We start from the raw sequence: 23,550 nt of genomic DNA, 5'->3' as shown, positions 1-23,550 counted from the left end.
TATCACTCCTCATCTCCCGAGTAACAATACATTTCTCATAGCCTTCTGATGCTTATGGGCCCCTATTTTATAGCGACTGAGTGTAACTTTGCTCTAATTTCTTGCAAGAAATGATGGCTCGCTACGTTCCCTCGCATTATTGTTTATTTCATTAATGAAGTTCTTACTCTATGGTTCAAATGCTTAAAAACCCATCAGCGTCTGGGTTATTTCAACTAATAATGAGAACAAGTCCGTCGCAATGTGACGTATAAATCTGTTAAGAAATTTGCTCGCTAGCTTATGAATATTGAGACCATCACACACACATCAGAGTATGCTGCTAAAGCAGATTCTTGGTCGACGTGAACAGCACAAATTAATGTTATGGTCATCCTCGATGAGGAATCCATTATACAATGTATAAAGATTGCAATCTCTCGCTTTGAGGCTACCCTTTGTAAGTGCTTCCCTTTTTTTTCTCGAGAAAGTGTTTTTATTTTTGCTGATACACCCCTGCTTTGAAAAAATCAACCTTTGTACATGTTTTAAGCAATTCCAGTATTAATACAAAATGCACAATTTCACACTCTGTGCACACACAAAAACATGGACAAGAAACGGTTATTATTGTGTGAAAGCCATTGTCATTCTACACGCTATACCCATTCAAGTGCGACGTATATCAAACACAGTTCAAATCACCTCTCTCGCATAGTCACATTGCAACGTTTAGTGTGAGTGGAGAACAATCATCAGGATGGCACTTGGTAAGACATGGACTTTGTATTTTATCTATTTGATTTGAAGTTATAATGTTTTATTATGCATGTTGTTGACTTTGGATGTTCGAACATGAAGTTACGTAGATTCGTGGTTCAGCTTAGGCGCCTTGGATTAATTCGAGTGGCAGTAAACACGCGGCTTTATGCAACGCGGCCTAGTTTGCGTGAAAGCCACAATCGTCCGCACCCCTCTATTCAAAGGCCGGATGCGAAAATCCCGTGTAAAGGTGCGTCCGCTTCAACGACTTAAGAACATAGCGTGACCTACTCATAGTGTTTTCAACCGATACCAGTTGACCGCCCTCTATAGTCTGCCATGTAACTCTCAAACTATGCAGGGGCCGCGGAAGCGGGTGGCTGGGTCTTTTTTTTTAGTAGACACGTTTCATGTTCAGACCTCCCCCCCCCCCACCCTACTCTCAAAAACGCTCAGCGGCCCCTGCTTTTTAGGGTCAGAATTCAGATTCCCTTCCTGAAAGGGATAACTTATTAATACAAATTATTTATCACACATTTATACAAGTCATACATTAATGCTTTTTCTTCCTTTGATATGTTTCGCTTTGTTGTAGCTTCATTTGTCTCGTTTTCGTTTCCAAACTTCATTAATCTGTGTTGGGTTATCTTAAACAATATTTGACTTCTGGAACATTTATAAACTTATGGGCAATACGCTTGACTAATCATGAAAAGATTGTTTAATATCTATAAATGAATGGCGCAAAATATGAGCTTTTTAAATGAAAGCGCCGTAAAAAAATAAGTAACAACAACAGCAGCAGACTTCATTTTTTCTTTTATCCTCAAGCGAGGTTTTTTTCAATACATATTTACATTAATTACTCAATGATTGAGTGAAACGAGTGAAACATTACATACAAAATTAAAGTATACACAACAATTCTACCAGCTTATTATTATTTTCTTTGATTGCACAATCATGCCTACAAAAAATCTTACCAACGACTCAGTCTAGACAATTGTTTTAACGTAACATTTTATCAACGAAGAAAGATGGATATTATATTTAGAGTTCAGAAATAAACAATATGAAATGAAACAATAGGAGTGATCGAGAGGAAGGAAAAAATCAAAGGTTTGTCCCCAGGTATATGAAATGAAAAGAATCTAACACAGTTACACAGGTAATAAACAAATTTAAAATAAGTGGTGAAGTGTGACGTCATCATTAATCTATGTTTTGAATTTCTCAATTTTTCTTAATTTTCCGAAAGAGCATCAAAAATAATGTCCTAATATTTATAACAGTATTGGCTGAGATATGACCATCTGAATAAATATATTTCCTATGGGAACTCAGTGTTATTTGCTCTGGCTCCTAATGATTTTATCTCGGACATTCAACGTTGCCTTTGCCCAACTCCGCGCATTAAACAGTACTTTATTGATTAGACACCCTCCCCAGTCCCCCCCACCCCCTTCCCCTCTCCCCTCTCTATCAAACTCGCCTTTCATGCTATGGTAATACGTTGCGTTAACATTTTATGCGCCATTATGTTAGTGATTGTGATAGATTTTGAGCGAAAGAATGGTAATTAGATGGGAAAAAAAGTATTAAATAGGGAAACAAGACACACAAAATCATATTGCCAGTTGAGGTTGACATGAAAGCAAGCGAAGGAAGATGGCTTTCATATTTAGAGTTCAGAAATAAACAATATGAGTGAGAGGGGTTGGAGAGACAAAAAGTTGGACGAAGTCTGTACTGTATTCATCATTATCATATTTGTCTCTCTAATCCCCCCCCCCTCCCCTGGGCTCTTTCTTTTTTGTCTTTCTGTTCTGTTTGTTTATGTATTTTCGCCTAAGTATAATGTCCGACGTATATTAACACCTTCAATATAGCATAATAAACATTTGTTGTCATGTCAGTTTGATGCAACAGAGATTTATATTTAAAAGTTTACTTCTGATAATTATTATTGTACTGTTATATTCTTCTCTCCGTTCATTTTAGCTTCTTCTGAATGTTTACGTTATATTTCTTAATCTCTTGATGAAATATTAACACCAGAAGCTAGTATTTAGTGGATGCAAACAAAACATTGCAACTGATGGGTTCGAAAATCAATAACATGAATAGACTTCCTGCTTTTTCACTGCAGATCATAACAAAGCGAATGAAAATGAGCAGACCGTAGTTCAGATAATCCGGCTATTGTTTTCTTTCATTGGAATAATCCCCCAGCTCCATCTTCACACACAAACAGGCCGGTGAATGGGTTTTTGTTGTTGTTGTTTAGCAAGTCAGTTTATGACCATTATTGCCGAATACTATGAACAATTTGTTTTGAATTCAAATTCAAGTATTTATACTTACATTATATGCTTGTATAAATAAACATGAATAATCTACACAAATATATATATAAAATGATTTTCTTTGGTCACGCTTTGCTTGAACTAGATTATGATTGTACTATGTCCATCGTACAGACATAATGAATTGAATTTGTACTTTCTTTATATTATATTGTTTTCTATAATACAAGCTTGAATAGAAACACATAATAAATACTTGAATTTCTATAATATTATTCATTACTTGACTGAATGGCAAAGTGATCGCGATCAATATCAAGTCATACATATCATGTGCATTATATAGTTCATAACGCTTTCTTTCATACAAGTACTCCAACAAAGCTCCAAAAGCTTATTGACAGATGTTATATACATCGGACATTATACCAAAGCACAAAAGGGTTATCTGTAGAAGAAGGTGGACAACATTATAAGAGAAAGAATAACGATTTCTCTTTTATTTATACAAACATTAACAGCATAAATACCCTTACAAAAACAGAATAAATCTTGAAGAGAGAGAGACAAGAAAAATGTTAAAAGGACCCAACAAATAAAAATAAATAAATAAGAAGATTCTAGAGCGGAAGATGATGGGGAAAACGTAATAGTTTGGTAGTATTGGCAAATTTTGACAATAATAGTTTGTAAGTAAATTAACAAAGTAAATACAAACAAAAACGACACAAAATATTTGAAAGATTTTAGAACTACCGGTATATAGAATGATTATACGAAAAGAGTTGTATCTGAGGCCTATTTACATCTATGTTACGTAAGAGAAACAATGAACTTGGGCAAAGGTAGAGTTCGTTGTCATGGTTGTAAACTCGAACAAAGGAAGGGCGGATTATAAGGTACTAGGGTGCTTGCCGTCATGAGATTTCTTCAGGGCGAGCGCGGATTACGCTGCTCCCAACGAATTACCAGCAGTATCAGAATTTCATATGAAAGAAAAATGGACATGCTTATGAAAAAAAACACGATTATAATGAATAATATGAAAGTATAACAAACAGGAGAAATTGGTAATGTTAGTTTATATGTTGCACGATTGGAGAAATAAAGTATCTTGAATCTTGTGCAAGAGTATTGATTTATCCTAATAAGATTTTTTTTGTGATGTGAGCAAAATTAACGCTAATTTCTAAACGAATGTCAATGATTTGTTACCTTCCTTCCATTACCCCCACCTAACAACAAACAAAGAAAAGCCGGAGACACATTCGTATACTTGGGGGAGGGAGGAAGACAAAAAATGTATAATGAGTGCAGTTTTCACATTTTAATGAGATTTATTGAATGGAAGAGTAAAATCAACCCAAATTTTTAAACGATCATAAACGAATTTTTATAATTCATTGCTTTTCTTTTCATTATTCATCACCCTCCCCATCTAAATAATGATAATAATAATATGATGATGATGATTATAATGATAATAATAAGCCGGAGAAACACTAGCGTACGGGGGGGGGGGGGGGGCACGGTGCAGAATGCGGATATAGAGGCAGACTGCACCCATAATGGGTGGCCAGTGAAGAAACAAAAGAGAGAGTGGGGAGAAAAGAGAGAGAAAGAGAAGAGAGAGAGGAAAAGAGATGAACAGGAGCAAGAGAAAATGTTTTCTTTGGAGAGGGCTTTATACCAAGTTCAAAGAAAAAAAATAATATTTAAAACCTTCCGTAAAATGTGTTTTGCCTCTATGAGTTAAATGACAATGAAATAGCATAGTCTCCAAACAAGAATTCATGAATCAACACGTTGGCTTTATGGCCAGCACGTAATTGTTTTTAACGGCGAGATAGAAAAAAAACCACTAGTCTTTATTTCCATTAATTGCTGGAAAATTAAATTTGAATGGGGCGCCCATAACCCGTGTGTCTAGATTGACACCTCCAAGTTACCTCTCCGAAAAAAATCTCCTTTTTAAAAATTAATTCGGTTATATATACACAGATAAAACGTAATTGTTTAAAATGCTAACAGTTCATTACAATACAACAGCTTGTTGAATTTTTTAAACAGGCCTTATTACTTGTAAACAACCCTTTTAAACAGTGTTTTTATTGTGCATAATGATCCATTCCAAACATACAGGCCCGAATTCACAAAGGAGGTTTGAGCTCAGACCAAGGTTTTCGTACGTCATATGACGCGTTTTACGCATTTTTTACAAACCTGGTTTGTAAAGAACAAAAGGAGGTTTGGCGAAACAAAAGGAGGTTTGAGCTCAAACCTTGCTTTGTGAATTCGGGCCATAGAGTACAGTGTTAATTAGACACGAACTCAAGCTAAGCTAAATAACTTAGTTTAGCCGCAGAGGGAGCTAAACAAGTATGACGAATCTTTCAATGGGTTGAAAATTTTCTGGCTTGAAAAGGACGTCACGGTGTTCGGACACACACACTGCGTCTTCTCGTGGGCAAATCGTGCATCCGGGATTAACTCAATACGCTTTCATGCATGCGCTCTCAGGTTAAAAACACGCAGCTTCTCGCACATGAGAATTAATCCAAGGCGCCTTAGATCATGTTGTTCAAAGGGTATTATGTTCGATGTGCTTGCTCGATCGTAGTAGGTATATTTCTGTAGTGTCAGGCCAAGAACCTATCCGGAAGTCACCAGCATTCTACCCTAATGACTCCTATCTACACCATCGAAGGCATTCAAAGGATTGCCAACCTATACCTGTCCCCTAGTCCCGAGTATCCTGACTGTATTAATAAGACGTTTGAGTCCATATTTTGGGGACAAGCGCCCATGCAATAACGCCAACAACACAAACAACACCAATCATGATAATTAAAGGCCTGATTTTAAAAAGATACAACAAGATACAACTACAACTACTACTACTACTACTACTACTACTACTACTACTTCTACTACTACTACTACTACTACTACTACTACTACTACAGAGAGGTTAAATTATATTACATTGTTATGTTATTTATGTTATTTGTACTTACCGTCTATGATATGTTAATGTATTGTTACATGGCAGTGGTACAGCACATTGACTTCACAGTGAGCTATTGTGTTTCATCCAGTTGATCGAGCACACATGGACATGAATGGACACATGATGACCAGTATAGTGAGGTTTACTATTGTTATTTTGCTCTGGTTCTCCATCACAACAATGCCTGATCTATCCTACTCTAGAGAGGAGCTTTTGTCAATATTGGAGCTTCTTGTAAGCATAATCCAGTAACATTAGATGTATACCACACACTGCAGCAATATGGTATATTTAGTGTACAGCAGAGTAGACGTGGACGTCGATCCTTTCACAAGGACCAGCATCCTATTCCAGTCCTTACACGACCAAGGACACATCTGAAATTACTCCAGAGGGATCATGAGAGGAAACAAGATAAGAGAGATCTTGTAACTATTAGCAGCCATTCATTAACAAACATATATTTAACTGAGTCACGTAATCAGCAACCACAGCAAAATCTCCCTTCCATCATGTTGCTTAATGCAAGGTCACTTTCTAACAAAGTCGATGACCTTCTAGCAACGGTGGATACACTGTGTAAGGATGTTCATCTGATTGCAGTGACGGAGACATGGTTTTCAGAAGAAAAACCTGCTTCTGCATGTACTCTTCAAGGATATGAACAGTTCCATCATGATCGAGAAAACCGCACTGGTGGAGGCGTGGCACTTTATGTACGAGAGGACATGAATGCTACTCGAGTCTTTGATGACCTTATCCCTCGACACCTTGAAGTTTTGTGGGTCAGGTTGAGATCATCTGTGAACCTACAACTGGACAATGATATTTTTGCTTGCGTTGTCTACTACCAGCCAAGAGCTCCTTACCAAGAGGAACTCTGTACCCACATCATCAACATGGTTGATACGATTCGCATGACATATGGCAGTGCCTCGTTCCTAATAATGGGAGACTTCAATGACCTGAAGTCTCAACCTATTGAACTACACACGTTACTTCGCCAGATTGTCACTCAACCAACCAGAGGAACTGCAGTCCTGGATAAGATCTTTACCGACATGGGAGGTGACTATCACGACTCTGTGATTACTGCACCAATAGGGAAAAGCGACCACATGGTTATTTCTCTAAAACCAAAGAGTGGTCAGATCCCTCGACAGAGATCAGAGTACTTCAGTCGACCTTTTCGAGACTCCTCTTTGCGATCTTTTGGGCAGTGGATAACGCAGGCGGACTGGTCTGAGCTAGACGAATTTACTGGTACCGACATGAAAGCTGCCCGGTTCCAACAAATTCTTACCGCTCAGTATAGATCACACTTTGAACAAATCTCCATCGTCCGTAGGCCAAAGGATAAAGAATGGATGAACAACTATATCAGACGACTGATTAGAACTCGTGATGCACACTTTCGCCGAGGGGATGTTCGTGCCTACAATCAAGCTCGTAATCTTGTGCAACGAGAGATTTTCCGCTCCAAGAAGGATTTCTATGCCCGGAAGATTCAACAGTTGAAACAGAGCGAACCTGGTAAATGGCACCAGCAGATAAGGAATCTAACTGGAATGCGCAAAGCACCACCTCTGCTGAAGGAAACAGGTAAACTTCCAGCAGAGATCGCTCATGAATTGAACTGTCACTTTGCTAGGATCTGTAATGAACTTCCTTCTCTCAACTTGGCTGCCCTATCGGCTTACCTTCCTGGGCCTCGCCCCCCAACCATAGATAGGGAGGAAGTCTACAAACGGCTCAGAAGGTTGAATGCATCAAAGGCTGGACACCCAACTGATGTCCCCATCCGACTCTTAAAGGAGTTTGCGTATGAACTGTCATTACCCTTGACCATCATCTTCAATAAATGTCTTAACAATGGACACTTTCCAAGCTCTTGGAAAACTGCATCAGTGTGTCCTGTTCCGAAGACATCACCAGTCACCGAATACAATCAGATTAGACCAATTTCAATCACACCGATCATAGCACGTGTTTTTGAAGGCTTCCTGGCAGAATGGGTGATGGCTGATATCAAACACCAAATCGATCCAAAGCAATTTGGTAATATGAAAGGCAGCTCTGTGTCGCATTACCTAGTCAGCCTGCTTGATGATCTACCTGGATAAGCCAAGTCATCATGCAACGATTTGTACAATCGACTTCATGAAGGCCTTTGACCTCATCGACCATACGAAGGCTCTACAGAAGCTGATTCAACTGGATGTCAACCCGGCCATCATCACAGTGATAGCTAGTTTTCTCACGCAACGTACGCAGACAACTCGATATTGCGGTACATCATCATCTGAGCAAGAGCTATCATGTGGGGTTCCACAGGCAACCAAACTCGGTCCGGTAATCTTCCTAATTATGATCAACGATGCCGCCGAGACTACCTGGAAGAGATGGAAGTATGTTGATGACGTAACTATTGCTGAAGTTATCCATAAAGCAGAGCCAAGTCATCTACAGTCTCATGTGGATCCTCTATCTGCATGGAGTGAGTTGAATTCAATGAAACCAAAACCTGACAAATGTAAGGTGATGCATGTAAGTTTCCTGCGTAATGGTCCACCTTCACCGGTGATTACTATTGGAAATCAAGTTTTGGAGTCTGTAACGTCGCTTCGCCTGCTTGGTGTTATCATTCAGACAAACCTAAAGTGGGATCTACAAGTGGAACAGGTCATCAAACGTGCATCCAGACGTTTATATATCCTGTGCAAATTGAAGAGGAATGGAGTTCCAACCAGTGATCTTGTGCTCATATACACAATGTATATCCGACCATTGATGGAATATTGTGCACCAGTGTGGAGCAGTAGCCTGACAACACAGCAGTCAGATAGCATAGAGCGGATACAACTTAGATCACTCAGGATGATATCTTACCCTGATCAACAGCACTATGAGGAACTCTTGAGCAGCTTCGGCATTCCCTCCCTTGCCAGGCGAAGAAGTGACTTACTTACCAACTTTGCGAAATCAATCCTTGTCTCCTCGCGACACCGTGATTTGCTTCCGGCAGAACGACAGCATCTCTCGCGAGGTGGACTTAGGAATTCTAACCACCTACACATTCCTTATGCAAGAACTGAACGATATAGAAAATCAAGTGTCCCCACACTTGTCAAACTGGTCAATGCTCAGTTGTAGATCATCTATAGTTATATATCATATTTGTTTTTCTTCTCTTTTTTAATAATATTGGAGTTATTGTTTTGTTACTTTGTTTAATTCAACTCAAGATCGATCCAAAATTCAAAATTCCGTGCACATTTTATTGAGTGCTCTTCATTTTTCTTATGAAGTTGTTCTTAAACCACCGTGTATAATTCTGCTGCAATAACATGATTGTAACTCAACTCCAATTTAAAATTTAATGTGGAAACTCAACAATTATGAGAATTTGTGTATGCTCATGGGCACTATACATCACTTTATATGAAATGTTTTAATGATATATTCTTAATGTAATAATTATATTCAACATAATTTGACCTTACCTGTCACACAAATAACTGTTAAATTTAAAGATTATTTGTACTTGCAATAACTGGTTCAACATTTATTATCACCCATCTATTATCATTTCTTTATATATGTATATAACTTTAGGTATGAGCAATAATATTAACTTTATCTTTTATCATTTTTATTGTACATTTATATGATCATTCCTGATTTTATGCACATTTTATGTAAAGATTGCATTATTGGTCCCTGGACTACTGCATTGTACATTGTATATGTTGATATAAATAAATCGAAATTGAATTGAATTGAATTGAATTGAATATTTATACAAATGTGAGCTGTAAAACGATTTTTATGCCTTTATTTTATTTTGTGCATGACAATAAAGAAATTCATTTAATAAAGAAATTTATTCATACTAATAATAATAATGATAAACGGCAACAATAACAATGTTAAAAGACCGTCGGTGTACTGTTAAAACTTATAGTTACCACTGCCTTATTGCGATTATTTATTTGCCATGGTCTAAAATTACATAAAAAAAGGTTAATCAGTTTCATTCCAAACCGTATATAAGTGGTTTAATAATTATTCCTGGTTTAATAAGTCAAAGTGCATCACAGTATGAACAATTAAAATATTTCCAAGTATATATGCCAGACTAACAAGTTTGATCAAGAAGCATCATCTCTTTATTTTACGATATTTAATTCAATAATCAAGATCCTTGATTCGATGGGCTAAAGTAAATTGTAAAAAATGAATTGTTTATAAAAGTCATAGATTCATAATTTATGGTGAATGACAATGCGTTTCATTTTCTGTCTATTTAAATGTTTCATAGTTCGGTGAAATTGCAAAATGCACAGTTACAGAAATTAAAGTGTATTAAAAGTTAAACATTCCCAACAATATTTAACAATGTAGAAAAATTGAAGATCAAGCATATATTGTAAAGAAGTAGGTGAAGTAATTCAAAAGTATATTTGCTTTAAAGTATGTAAAATGAAAAAGAAAATTTTTATAACGAGTTGTTGGAATAGTGTAGCTTTGTCTGTTTCCCTGTATGTTTTATCCTCGTACTAATGTGCTCTGAAAAGAAAAGAAAAATCCCACGTCCTTCATTGTATTCGCGTTCCATTTGAATGATTAAGTATATTGAATTGATATATATAGTTTTTGAGTGAGTTTACTATTTGCATTTATTAAAAAACGTGTGATGATATAAATATCCCACTCATATTTCTGGTCAATCATGTCCATTTATACAGTGAAGCACTATTCATGAGACGTTGGTCCAGATGTACATTTTAGCTACCTTTACGTATTCATCGAATAACTTGAACTCCTGGGAGTAAGACTAACATGTATGCCATAATTTGAACTCTTCAAGTATATGTAATAGGTTAATGGACGAGAAATTAAAGGTATCCAAAAGATCGGCGGCCTATAGAGAATTTACGTAGAGACCCAAGAAAGTAGAATCAAACTCATTTCAAACGGCATGAATGTAAGGAATGTAACCGTAGCTGTCTACGACAAAAACCCGTTCATCCCAGGTGAGAGAGAAAACAGTCTCCGTGTCTTCATTAGGAACATTCCTCTGTCTGTTCATGAGTCATTGACGAACTCGAAAAACTCAAGTACAAGGTCATTAGAACTGTGACCTACCAGCGACTACGGGTCGACGGGAGGCTGACAGACTGTCTTACTGGAGACAGAATTGTTTATATCGAGCAACCCTCTCAGCCCCTCCAACGTGACATGACCTTTGGCATCTTCAGGGCCAAAATTCGCCATTTCGGCCAGACAGACTCGTTCACCAGATCGGCCGTTGTATGCTCCAAATGTCTTGCTGAAAGTCATCATCGATCACAGTGCAGCGGCCCAGTAGTCTGTCGGCGCTGTAAAAAAACAGGCCACATGCAACTGGACTGCAGCAGTTCCTCTGTGACCCCGCCCACCTCGCCGTACAGAGCTCTTACCAACTGAGCTGTACCATCGCTAGCAGCCGCCGACGCCGCTTCGGCACAGCGATCAGTCGAGGAGCTGATTTCTGCAGGTCGCAAAGCAGCGGAAGCAGTGATTGTAAACACACCGCATCATGACAACCAGACGCGATCTGTTGCGCAACCCAAGATTACGCAGTACTTGGCTGAAGATCGCGATGCATCGCACACTTCACAACGACAGTCTAATGTTAGCACCCCGACTCCAGCACCGGCACACGTCAACACCATTCATCAATCAGCTGATAGCCTGGCAATGAGCGATTCTCGCGCACACAATGACACGTCAAGCGAGGAATCACAATTATTGAGCGATGAAGAAGGAGTGGACGATATGTCAGAAATATCAGTCGAATCACCAGAGCTACTGAAACATCCCCTGAAAGGAAGAACGTGAAACAAAACAAACGAAAGCAAAAGACATCGAAAAAAATGCCAAAGAAGAAATAGACCAGATCTACGATTAGTATCGTGTGTAGTAATTTTGTTTATCTCTTATAATTTCTATAATGGTAAATTGTCATGTTATTTAGTTTAAATGTACGAGGTTTGAGAAATAAGGATAAAAGAAACCAGATATTTCGATGGTTTAGACATCAGAAATCAGACATTCTCTTCCTTCAAGAAACTTACTGGTCTAGAGATATTGAAACAATTGTAAGAAGTGAATGGCATGGTCCATGTTTTTTTTCTCATGGAACCAAACACTCACGAGGAGTCTCAATATCTTTCAATGATAAATTAAATGTACAAACTATTGCAGTAAAATGTATGCTAAATGGTCAACTTTTGATGCTACAAGCCAAAGTTCATGATATGGATTTATTCCTAATAAATGTGGATGCGCCCACCCAAAAGCAACATAGGGAAGGCTTCTTTCGAAAGTTAAATTCTGAAATGAATAAACATTATAACCATGACCGTGAATTAATTCTAGGGGGTGATTGGAATTGTGTGCTAGACATGCACAAGGATGTACGAGGAACGGAAAACAGATATTACAAGACACCCGTAAACCTCAAAAAGTTTGTTAAAAGATATGCTCTATGCGATGTCTAGAGACTAATGCATTTAGATATCAAGCAATACTCATGGAGAAACATATCTCTCAAGAGGGCTTTGAGATTGGATTTTTGGCTTGTATCTAAACAAATCAAGGTAAAAACATTATGTACTGACATCCGTCCTGCCATCAGAACTGATCACAATGCTATAACACTCAAATTTTGTATCAAACAAAATGAAAGAGGACCAGGGTATTAGAAAATGAATACCGATATATTAGATGATGTAAATTACAAAATGAAAGTTTCCGAAATTATCTATTCCTTTTGTGAAGATGAATACCCTTCCTCACAAAAAAGGTGGGAAATGTTCAAGATTAGAATTCGTGAATTTTCACAACAATTCTGTAGAACAAAAGCACTCGATAGGAAAAATGATAAATTTTCATTAGACAAGAAATTGTGTGAACTTGAAAAACAAATTGATGTCAGTGTACCTGATAAAGATATAGAAAAAGGGTACACCGACACAAAGGAGAAGTTAGAGAAGATTTATAGACATGAATCTAGAGGAGCTGGAATCAGAGCTCGTATTAGGTGGATGGAAGAAGGAGAGAAAAGTACGAAGTATTTTTTGTGTTTAGAAAATGCAAAGAAAAAGGAAATTTCACAATTAAAACGTGGAAATGATAGTCAAATCGTTAGCAAAAATGAAGAGATTATGGAAGAGGTTGTAAAGTACTATTCAAATTTGTATAAAGAAGAAAAGCATGATATCAAGAATATGAGCAATTATATTGGTTTTCAAAACATTAATCAATTATCTAACGAAAACAAAGAATTGTGTGATGGATTAATTACCGAAGAGGAATGTAAACGTGCAGTATTTGCAATGCAGAAAAATAAGACACCGGGATCAGACGGAATCTCTATTGAATTCTATCAGGTGTTTTGGCCACAGGTAAAAACATTGGTGGTTGAAGCGTTGAATGAGTGTTATTCAACAGGAGTTATGTCAGACACACAAAAGAAAGAGCTCATCACATTGCTATTGAAGAAAGGTGATGCTCATGATTTAAAAAAACTGGAGACCAATCACTTTGCTTAATTATGACTATAAAATAATGGCAGCGGTTTTAGCTGCAAGGGTATAGAAAGTCATCGGGGAGATTGTACATGAAAATCAGACAGGTTATATAAAAGGTCGTCTGGCAGCCAGTAATGTAAGGTTGACAAAAGACGTCATTGAATATTTTACTAAAATGGTCAAACTGGAGCAATTATGCTAGTAGATTTTTCTAAAGCATTCGATGTCCTAGATATACAATTTCTTAACTCATGTCTAGAAAAGTTTAACTTTGGTGAGTCATTTCGCAAATGGATCTCTGCCCTATATAAAAATATTTCAAGTTCGGTATTGGTTAATGGTTGGATTTCCAAAAGTTTTGATGTTGAAAGAGGCATACGACAAGGATGTCCATTGTCAGCTCTGTAGCTGCTGTTTATCTTAGCTGCCGAGCTCATGGCAAACAAAGTGAGAAAAAATAATATTATTAAACCAATAGAAATGGTCGGGTATGACCTTAAACTAAAGTTGTTGTAATATGCCGACGATACATTATTTTTTGTTCCGGATGAAACTTCATTAAATAGAATTTTACATGAACTGAATCAGTTTGGCGAAGTAGCAGGTCCAAGAATAAATAAAGAAAAGACAGCCATGATATGGCTAGGAGACACTGATAGAAGTTGGAATTTAGAGAATCATGATCTGAAATGGTCCCACAAACCCATAAGATACTTAGGTCACTACATATATTTTAATAATAATGAAGCTCTAAAGATGGACGGGGAGCAGAAGTTGATAAAATTGAAGAAAATTCTTGATAGCTGGACAAAAAGAATCTTAACCATTTTTGGAAGAGTCACGGTACTGAAAAGTCTAGCACTTAGCCAAGTTACTCACTTGATCATGGTTGATTCCATCCCTCCAAACTTTTTGAAGTTTATTTATTTATTTATTTATTTATTTATTTCTGATCTTTTGACAGGGTAGCCCATTCACCAGCAAGTAGTGGTCTTCCATGGGGCCCTGAATGAACATATTTACATCGTTTATAACATTTATACAGAACAGTTACAAAAATAATACTCGTTTGCAAAATAAACGTATATCATAAACCTAGTAAACAGTAATGTCAATAGGAAAATATTAAATATTAAATATTAATTATAAATATTAATTAAGTCGCAATAGAAGTTGATAGAAGGCATTATATTCAAATTTATTTGGAGTGGAAAAACAGAAAAAAATCAAAAGGGTTTCTTTTATGGAAGACTACAGTAAAGGTGGTATAAAAATACTTGACATACAAAGGCAATTGTTCAGCTTCCGACTGAAATAGTTAGGTAGATTTTTCAATAAGAGTAATGGAGCGTGGAAAACATTTTTTCTTACTGGTTCAACTTACTGGGAAGCATCAAGCTACTGCTGAACTGCTCTTATAATATAACCACACTTAATGATATTCTAGTTCAAAAGAAAATTCCGTCATTTTACGTAGAAATCTTAAAGGCATGGGAAATGATTAGATACTGCACTACAGTGAAAGATGTTTGTATATCTATACATGAACCAGTTAAAGTTTCAGATCAGATTATTTGGCACAACAAACATGTGGTGTATGATAATGAGTCGCTCTTTTATAAAGGCTGGTATGACAGTGGTCTAGTATTTTTAGGAGACCTTTTTACGAGAGATGGCTTTCGGTCAACAGAATATATTAAATCGCAGGTGCATTCCAAACGAAAATGCAATGCAATGACTATGCAAGACTTAAACGAGCGATACCTCCTGTATGGGATAATAGTTTAAAAGAAGAATTTATGCATGATTATACTAAACAAGAAAATGAAAACAATGTTCCATATCTGTTGGTGGCAAATAAGGTAAAACATGTTACTGATATAAGTAGCAATCGTCTCTATAAACTCATTCCTTCGAGAACTGTATTAACTGTATTAACTAACACATGTTGCCTTTATTGGGAACAAAAACTTAATGTAGATATTGATTGGTCTAAGGTATTCAAGCGTAATCTTGCTCAAATTAGAGAAAGCAAATTACGAAAGTTTAATTTGAAATTACTGTATAACCTATTGCCAGTAAGAAGTAATCTTTTTAAATGGGGAATATTCAATGACGATGTATGCCCAACATGTAATATAAAAGAGGATATGAATCACGCATTTATAGAATGCAAACTAATTGAGCCCTTCATTAAACATATCAAAGAAATATTAAGAGATATATACAAAGTAAGGATACTGACGCTCAATATACAACACCTACTCAAAATAGATTGTGAAAGTCATTGTATATTATTCTTTACAATAGCATTTTGGACCATTTATAAATTGATTGTTAAACGAAATATAACTGGGATAGACAAGAGAAAAGTTGCTTCTAAACAAAATCTCCATAGAGAAATCATAAAAAGAATGGAAAGTAAATCAAACTTAAAGATGAACAGAAAGCTTTTACCAAAAGAACTGTTGGGTGTTATTTAAGAAAAGAAAAAAAAAAAGAAAAGAAAGGGAATCAAAACTATCAGTATAATTTGTATGTTAATTATGATTCAATTGCTTTGCAAAGCAAAACTTAATTTCAATTCTTTGTTTATGACAACAATAATGTTTTTGCGATTATGTAAATTTGATTTGTAGTATTGTATCTTTGAATGTAACCATGTATATATAATCAATAAATCCTCTGATGAGGCAAAGAAAGAAAAAATATGTAGAGAGGATCATCTCTTCATTACTTAACTATAAATCATTATTCATTAGGCATTCAAAAGTTGAAGAAGAATAATATTTCTTTCCGTCATGGTTGTTGATTGAGTAGGAGAAATAAATAAAAGTAAAAAAGAGAATTTATTTAAATAAACCAATCACATTTATTTAAATAAACCTATTACTTACATTTTCATAATTTTAACAAACGAATTCGTTTTCACTGGGTGCCTGCCGTAGCAAAAAGCAGATTTGACAAAAGACTTAACCCCGTTTCGTTGACAATCAGCCATGCATGAAGACTCTCGTCTACGGCTGATTGTACACGAAACGGAGTTAAGTCTTTTGTTATTTTCGTTTATTTATACGGCAGGCAGCCAGTGAAAACGAATTCGTTTAATAAAATTATGGAAATGCAAGCACTACTTTAAACAAACAGAACTTTGTTATTCCTGGCTCTAGAAATTTTCTAGAAATATGAATATTTCTTTGAAATTCAGATACCGCCCGCCAAATTACTTTTTGGTTTCCTTCCTTCAAATTGCTTTTAATCACTCATGCGTGAAATATGCATCACGTGAGTGGCATCAACTGAAAGGCTTTCCAAATATGTATCATTCATTAATTATGGTTGTGGTTGTGATTAAGTTATGATTAAGTTATGATAAAACATCGATACTTCTCGGTTTCATTTTTCTGGGACGCACTGTATAACAGAACTATGATAGGAAACAAAAGATAGTAAATGGAAGAAAAACTGGGAAGAGAATTAAGTATAAGAAGGCATGTTCACTTAGAAAGAGAAGTTGTGTCTACGATTACATCATAACAATGACAAAGTACTACAATACCAAAATAGACAGCGCGTACATATCCTTGAAAACAAGCAAAATCATCAAAGAGCAGCTTCATCCGACAACATTGTCCTGGGTAATATAAAGATGGTACCTAGCAACAGCTAAGGCCTGTACGTAAGTGATCAAATTAAATAAATAATTGGTCATAAAACATGTTGTCGAACTCTAAAAAATAATTTCTTTAAAGATGGGACCAGTATGGGATCGATAGTGCATTCCGGATATTATTCGAATAATCCGCTTCTTCAATAATGTAAGTTTTTGAATTTCCAATGTTTTCTAAATGTTTCCAAAACAATTTCAAGTGTGTAGATCACAGTTTAATCTAGCTTAATGTCCCAAAAGCAATCTTAGCAATGATTATTGTGATAATGAGTATTATAAAACAGTTATTGCTGCTCTTTAATACAACCATTATTATCCAATGATTCCTCAACCCTTAGTGACAATATTTTCACCAACTTTCTTAAACAAAGATGTCTGGCTTTCATTCCCTAGATCCCGCTGGTTGCACGATTGTTGTCTGACTTTCATTCCGTAGATCCCGCTGGTTCCACGATTGTTGTCTGACTTGCTTTTAATGACAAGCACGGTGGCGTTTTTTTTTACCTTGGAACATTGTACTATTATTCTTTGTTCCTCGTCTCTACAATACTATTTGAACAATATTTGATGACAATAGACGGCACTCTGGTACTAACTGAATTTGAACCAGGCCCGGTTTTCCCTACTCTCTGTTTCTCTCTCTCTCTTTTGTTACTGCCTTCCTTTTCCCTTGCCTACTTCCTTCTGTACGAGCTTTGCTTGATTATTTGGTACTGGATGATTAACATGGGAAAATGCACTTGTTAACATAATCAAATAATGTCTTATTCATTCTAGTTTTTGTTTTTTCTTACTGTTTTCAAGACAATATAATTGTTGTCTTTCATATTGCTAGCTAGTTTTATGTCTCATGGTAAGCTGTAGGAAAACTCAATCTAAGCAACGGTTTATGAATGTTAGCAACGATCTTTCGCCATCGCTGCATTTTAATACTTTAAGGACAAGCAGTAACGAATTGATATTTCAGAAATCAATGTAAATTCGTTTAACCGTTGATTCCGCTCAGTTAATTCTATTATTCGTATTATTCAGCGAAGAGAGAAAGAAGTAAAAATAGTCATGACTCACGATCTTGTAACACTATTCTTATTTGTTGATCGTTTCTAAAATGCTGTTTGAAAAAATATTTTACGACAATAGAAGGCACTCTATAGTACTATTTGTATGTAGCGTCACACGGGCGCGGATTCAGAAGGGGGCACAGCTGGTCCGTGCTCAACTGAGCTACATAGTCCTATAATATTCACCTTATAATTTCAGATCATTCATCTTCACTTTGAAAGCTAAATAATATAATGGACCTATTCCGGATCGACATTCGTCGTTTTCTTAACGACTTCATTGTAATTGTCTCCGTCAATGTCTGTTCAGGTCGTTTTTAAAGCCTTTCTTTCGGCATACCTATCCCCACTATTGTAGATGCTACATACTTCTAACATAGTTCTTCAAACTAAAAACTCTACAAAAGACGTTCGTGCTTTTGCATGCAAAACAATATTGAAATCAACTCTGTGCTGCCAATCTGCTTTACACTGCTTCTATTTAAGCTTGTTTTTTGACGTCATTTCTAAACAATATTTTGTGAACAAAACAATATTTTGTGAACACTTTATTATGTTCATTACAGAATACAAGCAATTCACGAATGAAGGTTTTGACGTAGAGGGCGTGGGTCATGGAGACCCTCCTAGTTACGATGAGAGTAACGCGATTCCAAGCTCAGCTCCACCTCAGAACCCTTACCCGCCTCCGAAATCTCTTGAGTATCCTATGCAACAGCCTTCTCACTCTCAGCAGGCTGCACAGTTCCCTCAGCAGCAACCAGGCACTGCTGCCCCCCAGCCGCAGGTGGTTCAGGTAAAACACCTAGATGGCAGAAGATAGACTGAGGGGAGGCTGGGAGAGATAAGAGAGAAAGGGAAAGAGAAGGAGAAGGAAAGAGAGAGAGAGAGAGAGAGACAGAAAGAGAGAGATAGGAGAGATAGATAGAAGGGAGACTAGGAGAGGTGACAGAGAATGAAAAGAGAGAGAGAGAAGGAAAGACAATGAGAGGAGAGATAGAAAGAAAAAAGGGAGACTAGGACAGATGACAGAAAACGAAAAGAGAGAGAGAGAGAGAGAGAAGGAAAGACAATGAGAGGATAGATAGAAAGAAAAAAAGGGAGACTAGGAGAGGTGACAGAGAATGAAAAGAGAGAGAGAGAGAAGGAAAGACAATGAGAGGAGAGATAGAAAGAAAAAAGGGAGACTAGGACAGATGACAGGTAAAGGAAGAAGAGGGAGAAGGAAAGAGATAAAGAAAGAGAGAGAGAGAGAGACGAAAGACTTGATGCATGGCTGATCGTCAGTGAAAATGAACTCACTTTATCAAATTATGGAAATGCAGACATTAATTTAAACAAACAGAACTTTGTTTTTCCTGGCTCATTTTTCCTGATTGAGATATCATATGAAGGGGTAGAAATTGAACTTTATAGAAATATTATTTTCTCTTTGAAATTCAGATACCACCCGCCAAATATTTTCATTGGTTTCCTCTCTTCCAATCGTGTTCAATCACTCATGCGTGAAACATGCATCATATGAGTTGCATCAAATGGAGGAAGAGGATCTAAGCTTTAAAAGTATGTGTCATTTATTAATTATAATTGCGATTAAGTTATGATGAAACATCGATAATTCTTGGTTTTGTTTTTTCTGGGACGCACTGTAAAGTAACCCAAGGCTCAGTTAAGCCGTATTGTAGTGTTAACAAAGAAAGTAATCGAACTATAATCCTAGGCTAATGATTTACCTTATAATTGTGAATTTAAACAGGTGCCGATCCAACAGAACATAGCTAATGTGAGCACGGGAATAGCACCGAATGACTACTTTGCTCAAGCTCTCTTTGTCACACTCTGCTGTTGTATGCCATTTGGGATTGTAGCTCTCATCAAATCAAGAGAGGTATGATGGATTATCTAACCAGACTAAACAAATCTTGTTCAATTTCCCTATCGGACATTACCCCAGGAAACAACATGTTTGCATTTGTAGTCCATTGACAACTACAATTTTTTTTTAGGAAGACAACTTTTTGTCTTTTGAAGAACACCAATATTCTACAAATGCATGATGCATGGTATATCATCAATAACAATACTTTAAAGAAATTTTTTGGCCCTGCGGATATGTATGTTTACAGTTTATGCATTTTGTTAATTAATATTAGTATTCGATATAGAAATAAAACAGTATGCTCCTTTTGATTATTCTATATATATTAAGTAATGAGAAAACACACACATGTAGTAAAAACGATAAAAGGGGTGATGCATTAGTTATATCATTTAAATAGAATAATTGAATAGGGGGACCTAATATTGATCATTGAGGGACTCCATATTTAATTGTTAGATATTCCGATAAAAACGTGCACCACATATTGAAGACGAAAACCTCTAAACCAGGAAAGAGCGACTCCTTGAACTTCATAAACTCGAAGCTTTTAAGGTAACATATAACTTAGTTAATGAAAAGCTTTTGATAAATCCATTACAGTCCCAATTTATATGTTGTTGTTTTTGTCTGTTTCGAGAACCTGCTAAAATAGCAAGCTCATACGTGGTGGTACATAGTACACAACTTCCTGGTAAAAAGACAAGTGTTTATGTCAGGAAAGAAAAGAAAAGAAAAGAAAGCCTAGCATGGGTCAATTTTCTGAGTAATCAGAGGTCAAATGAATTATTATTATTCATGTATTACATTTCCCGATGATTCCTTTGGTTTTTAATTGTCTCCGGGAAAACTTTCTAAAGATGATTGGAAGGATATCATTGCGATGAAACCGGTGACAAAAATGCATCACATAGTATACAAATATACAATACCTTTCGAGGGTCTAGCAAAGACTATGAGCTAATGAAGAGGCATAAATAGTAGCTTTCCCGAGAGAAAAGTTATATCAAATTAACTATACCCGAGGCTTGCCGAAGGTATAGTTAATTTGATATAAATTTGCCTTGAGAAAAAGTCACTATTTATGCATCTGAATGCTCATAGTTTGCTAGAGTCAAGAAAGACATTTTATATCTGTTTTATATCCCTCATGAGCAGTTCATTTTTACAAAGAAACTATTACAAAGCCTGCATTGTTTTCTTGCTTTAGTATTCACCGTTTTGATTCTCAGCTCAAGCATATATATAGAAGTTAGAACGGCGAGAGAAGGAGGTCTAGGGCAACGTTATCCACGAGATCATCATCGAAATCAGTTTTTATTTCTTTACAAAATCCTGAACCATAGAAAGTCCGTACCTAATCTGTTTCGTTCGTGTTTTTGCTGTCATTTCCTTCGCCAGATTTCAACAATTCTTCCATCTTTAACAGGTGAAAACGGGAATAGTTGGACTCGGCAGCCAATTTGTCGAACTACGTTTTTTTTCAAATGCTTTTCTCAAAGCGCTATCCTACGCGCACGCCGCGCCGGAATTCTACCTATGGCTTTGCCGGTTGATTAATTAACATTAAAGCTGCAGATTTAGCTTGCGCGCTCGTTGCTATCCAAAAATTAAAAATTTAGATATCGATCGCAAAAATATCAGTGATCGGTGGAAAAAGTGGATTCTGGAATGTGATATACCACGCCAAATAGTAAATTTTCTCACCCTCTCAAATTCATAGTGAAGCTATACCTTTTTCGTGCTCTGTACAATCGCGACGTAAAACACTATACACGAGGGATGTAATATTTGAAACGAACTGTTTGTTGTTCTTGTAGGTGTTGGTAGTGATTTGTGGTTTATGTTGGAGTGGATGTCTACAGATAAAGCATAACAAATTCGGGGTAGTCATTCAATCTCCTTGTTATAATTGGTACTGTCACTAATCTTCTGCTATTGTTGTTGGTATACATGACACAACATGAGTGTTGTATTTTTTTGCTTTATCTGAAGGTGAAACACCGATCAGCAGTAGGGGACTACCATGGTGCCGCTCTCTCATCTTTGGAGGCGAAAAACTGGTCCAAAAAAGGGTTACTGTTTGGAAGTATTTCGTTTGGTGTTTCTGTTGTTGTCATTATATACGCTGCATTACGCACATCCATTGAATATGGTTATTAGAAAAAATAAAAAGAAAGAAGGAGGACAGGGGATCATAATCAGAAAGAAAGAAGGGCTGCGTAGTTTATAAACAAATTGTTTGCCTTCAAAGTGCATGGTTATTTCTCTTAATCTTATCTATGACATTTATAGTGCCCTTTTAGAACCTAACATGGCTATGAAGGTAATTTTAGACCCCAAAATGTTCGAAATTTAGCCATTACGATCATACCCAATTCAGCTCCATTTTCAAAAGAATACGGTGACTGTTAATTAATTATTTATTTGCAAATAACAATACATGGGCAGGCTGGTTGTGCGTAATTTAACCAACACGAAAATGCCAAAGAAAAAGCCAACGAAAAAGCCAACATCGGCATCGGCTGAAGTACGACGTAAAAGGCGCTATTTCGTTTTTTCAACGGCTTTTTCAAATTATCTAACATTTGTGGTGGTACACAAGTAATAGAATTTCTGTATATTTCAGCCGCCTTTAAACCTATTTTGATCAAACAAAGATTTTTTGTCTTCTAAATATTATGTTTTTTCAAATTTGACACTCGTTTTTTTTATTATCTCACAAAAAACTATTTTGTGTAGCGCCATCTGCAACATAACTCAACTATCCCTTTAATGAATACTGAATAAAAAACATGAGATCTAATGTTCCTATAGTTAAACGTGATTTTATTCCCAGGGTCAGTTTTAACTTAATCAGTAGAATCCGGACTTGTAATCTTAAGAAATATTTGTTTAATTTAGCTTATGATTGATTACCATAACCTTTCATGTCTATACCTTTTCCTATCGCACTTTGTATAAATGTATCATGTACGTATTTTATCTTTTGCACAAGCTGCGCCTTGAGCATTTGACTGTGGATTTTGCGCCTTATAAATCTTATGTATTATTATTATTATTATAATTTATAAAAAACGATAAATCTTTGCAAGAAAATAATGCTTTTATAAAATATCTTATTATCTTGGAGTTCATTATATTTTGTAAATAATCCCGCTGAGGAATTTATTCATAATCAAATTATTTGGGATACTAATTCATGTATCTAAAGAAAGATAGGATAAACAGGTATCATTACAATTTGATCACATATTCTGAGTTTGTAAATAAATTAATTGTTCATTGTAATTTTCTAGATTTCTA

The 23,550-nt window shown here is 36.2% G+C and overlaps 1 protein-coding gene across 1 annotated transcript; it reads left to right on the top strand.

Annotated features, from left to right (window-relative positions):
• Window positions 1-583: 583 nt before the first annotated feature.
• On the top strand, window positions 584-22,465 carry LOC115927185 (proline-rich transmembrane protein 1-like). Its single transcript, XM_030992679.1, has 4 exons — window positions 584-749; window positions 18,932-19,161; window positions 20,122-20,253; window positions 22,240-22,465. Exons 1-4 carry the CDS (start codon window positions 740-742, stop codon window positions 22,405-22,407), a joined length of 540 nt encoding a protein of 179 aa, XP_030848539.1. The 5' UTR covers window positions 584-739; the 3' UTR covers window positions 22,408-22,465.
• The last annotated feature ends 1,085 nt before the right edge of the window (window positions 22,466-23,550 follow it).

This window comes from Strongylocentrotus purpuratus, unplaced genomic scaffold (assembly GCF_000002235.5).
Source record: "Strongylocentrotus purpuratus isolate Spur 01 unplaced genomic scaffold, Spur_5.0 spur5_scaffold_20, whole genome shotgun sequence".
NCBI classification, from domain to species: Eukaryota; Metazoa; Echinodermata; class Echinoidea; order Camarodonta; family Strongylocentrotidae; genus Strongylocentrotus; species Strongylocentrotus purpuratus.
Note: the sequence above shows the minus strand (reverse complement) of the source record. Positions and strands in the feature narration are given on the sequence as shown.

Excerpts from the sequence above, each read along its gene's own strand:
- LOC115927185 (XM_030992679.1), top strand. Across the intron at positions 19,162-20,121 it reads CCCAGCCGCAGGTGGTTCAG|GTGCCGATCCAACAGAACAT; the intron begins GTAAAACACCTA and ends GAATTTAAACAG. Across the intron at positions 20,254-22,239 it reads CTCTCATCAAATCAAGAGAG|GTGAAACACCGATCAGCAGT; the intron begins GTATGATGGATT and ends CTTTATCTGAAG.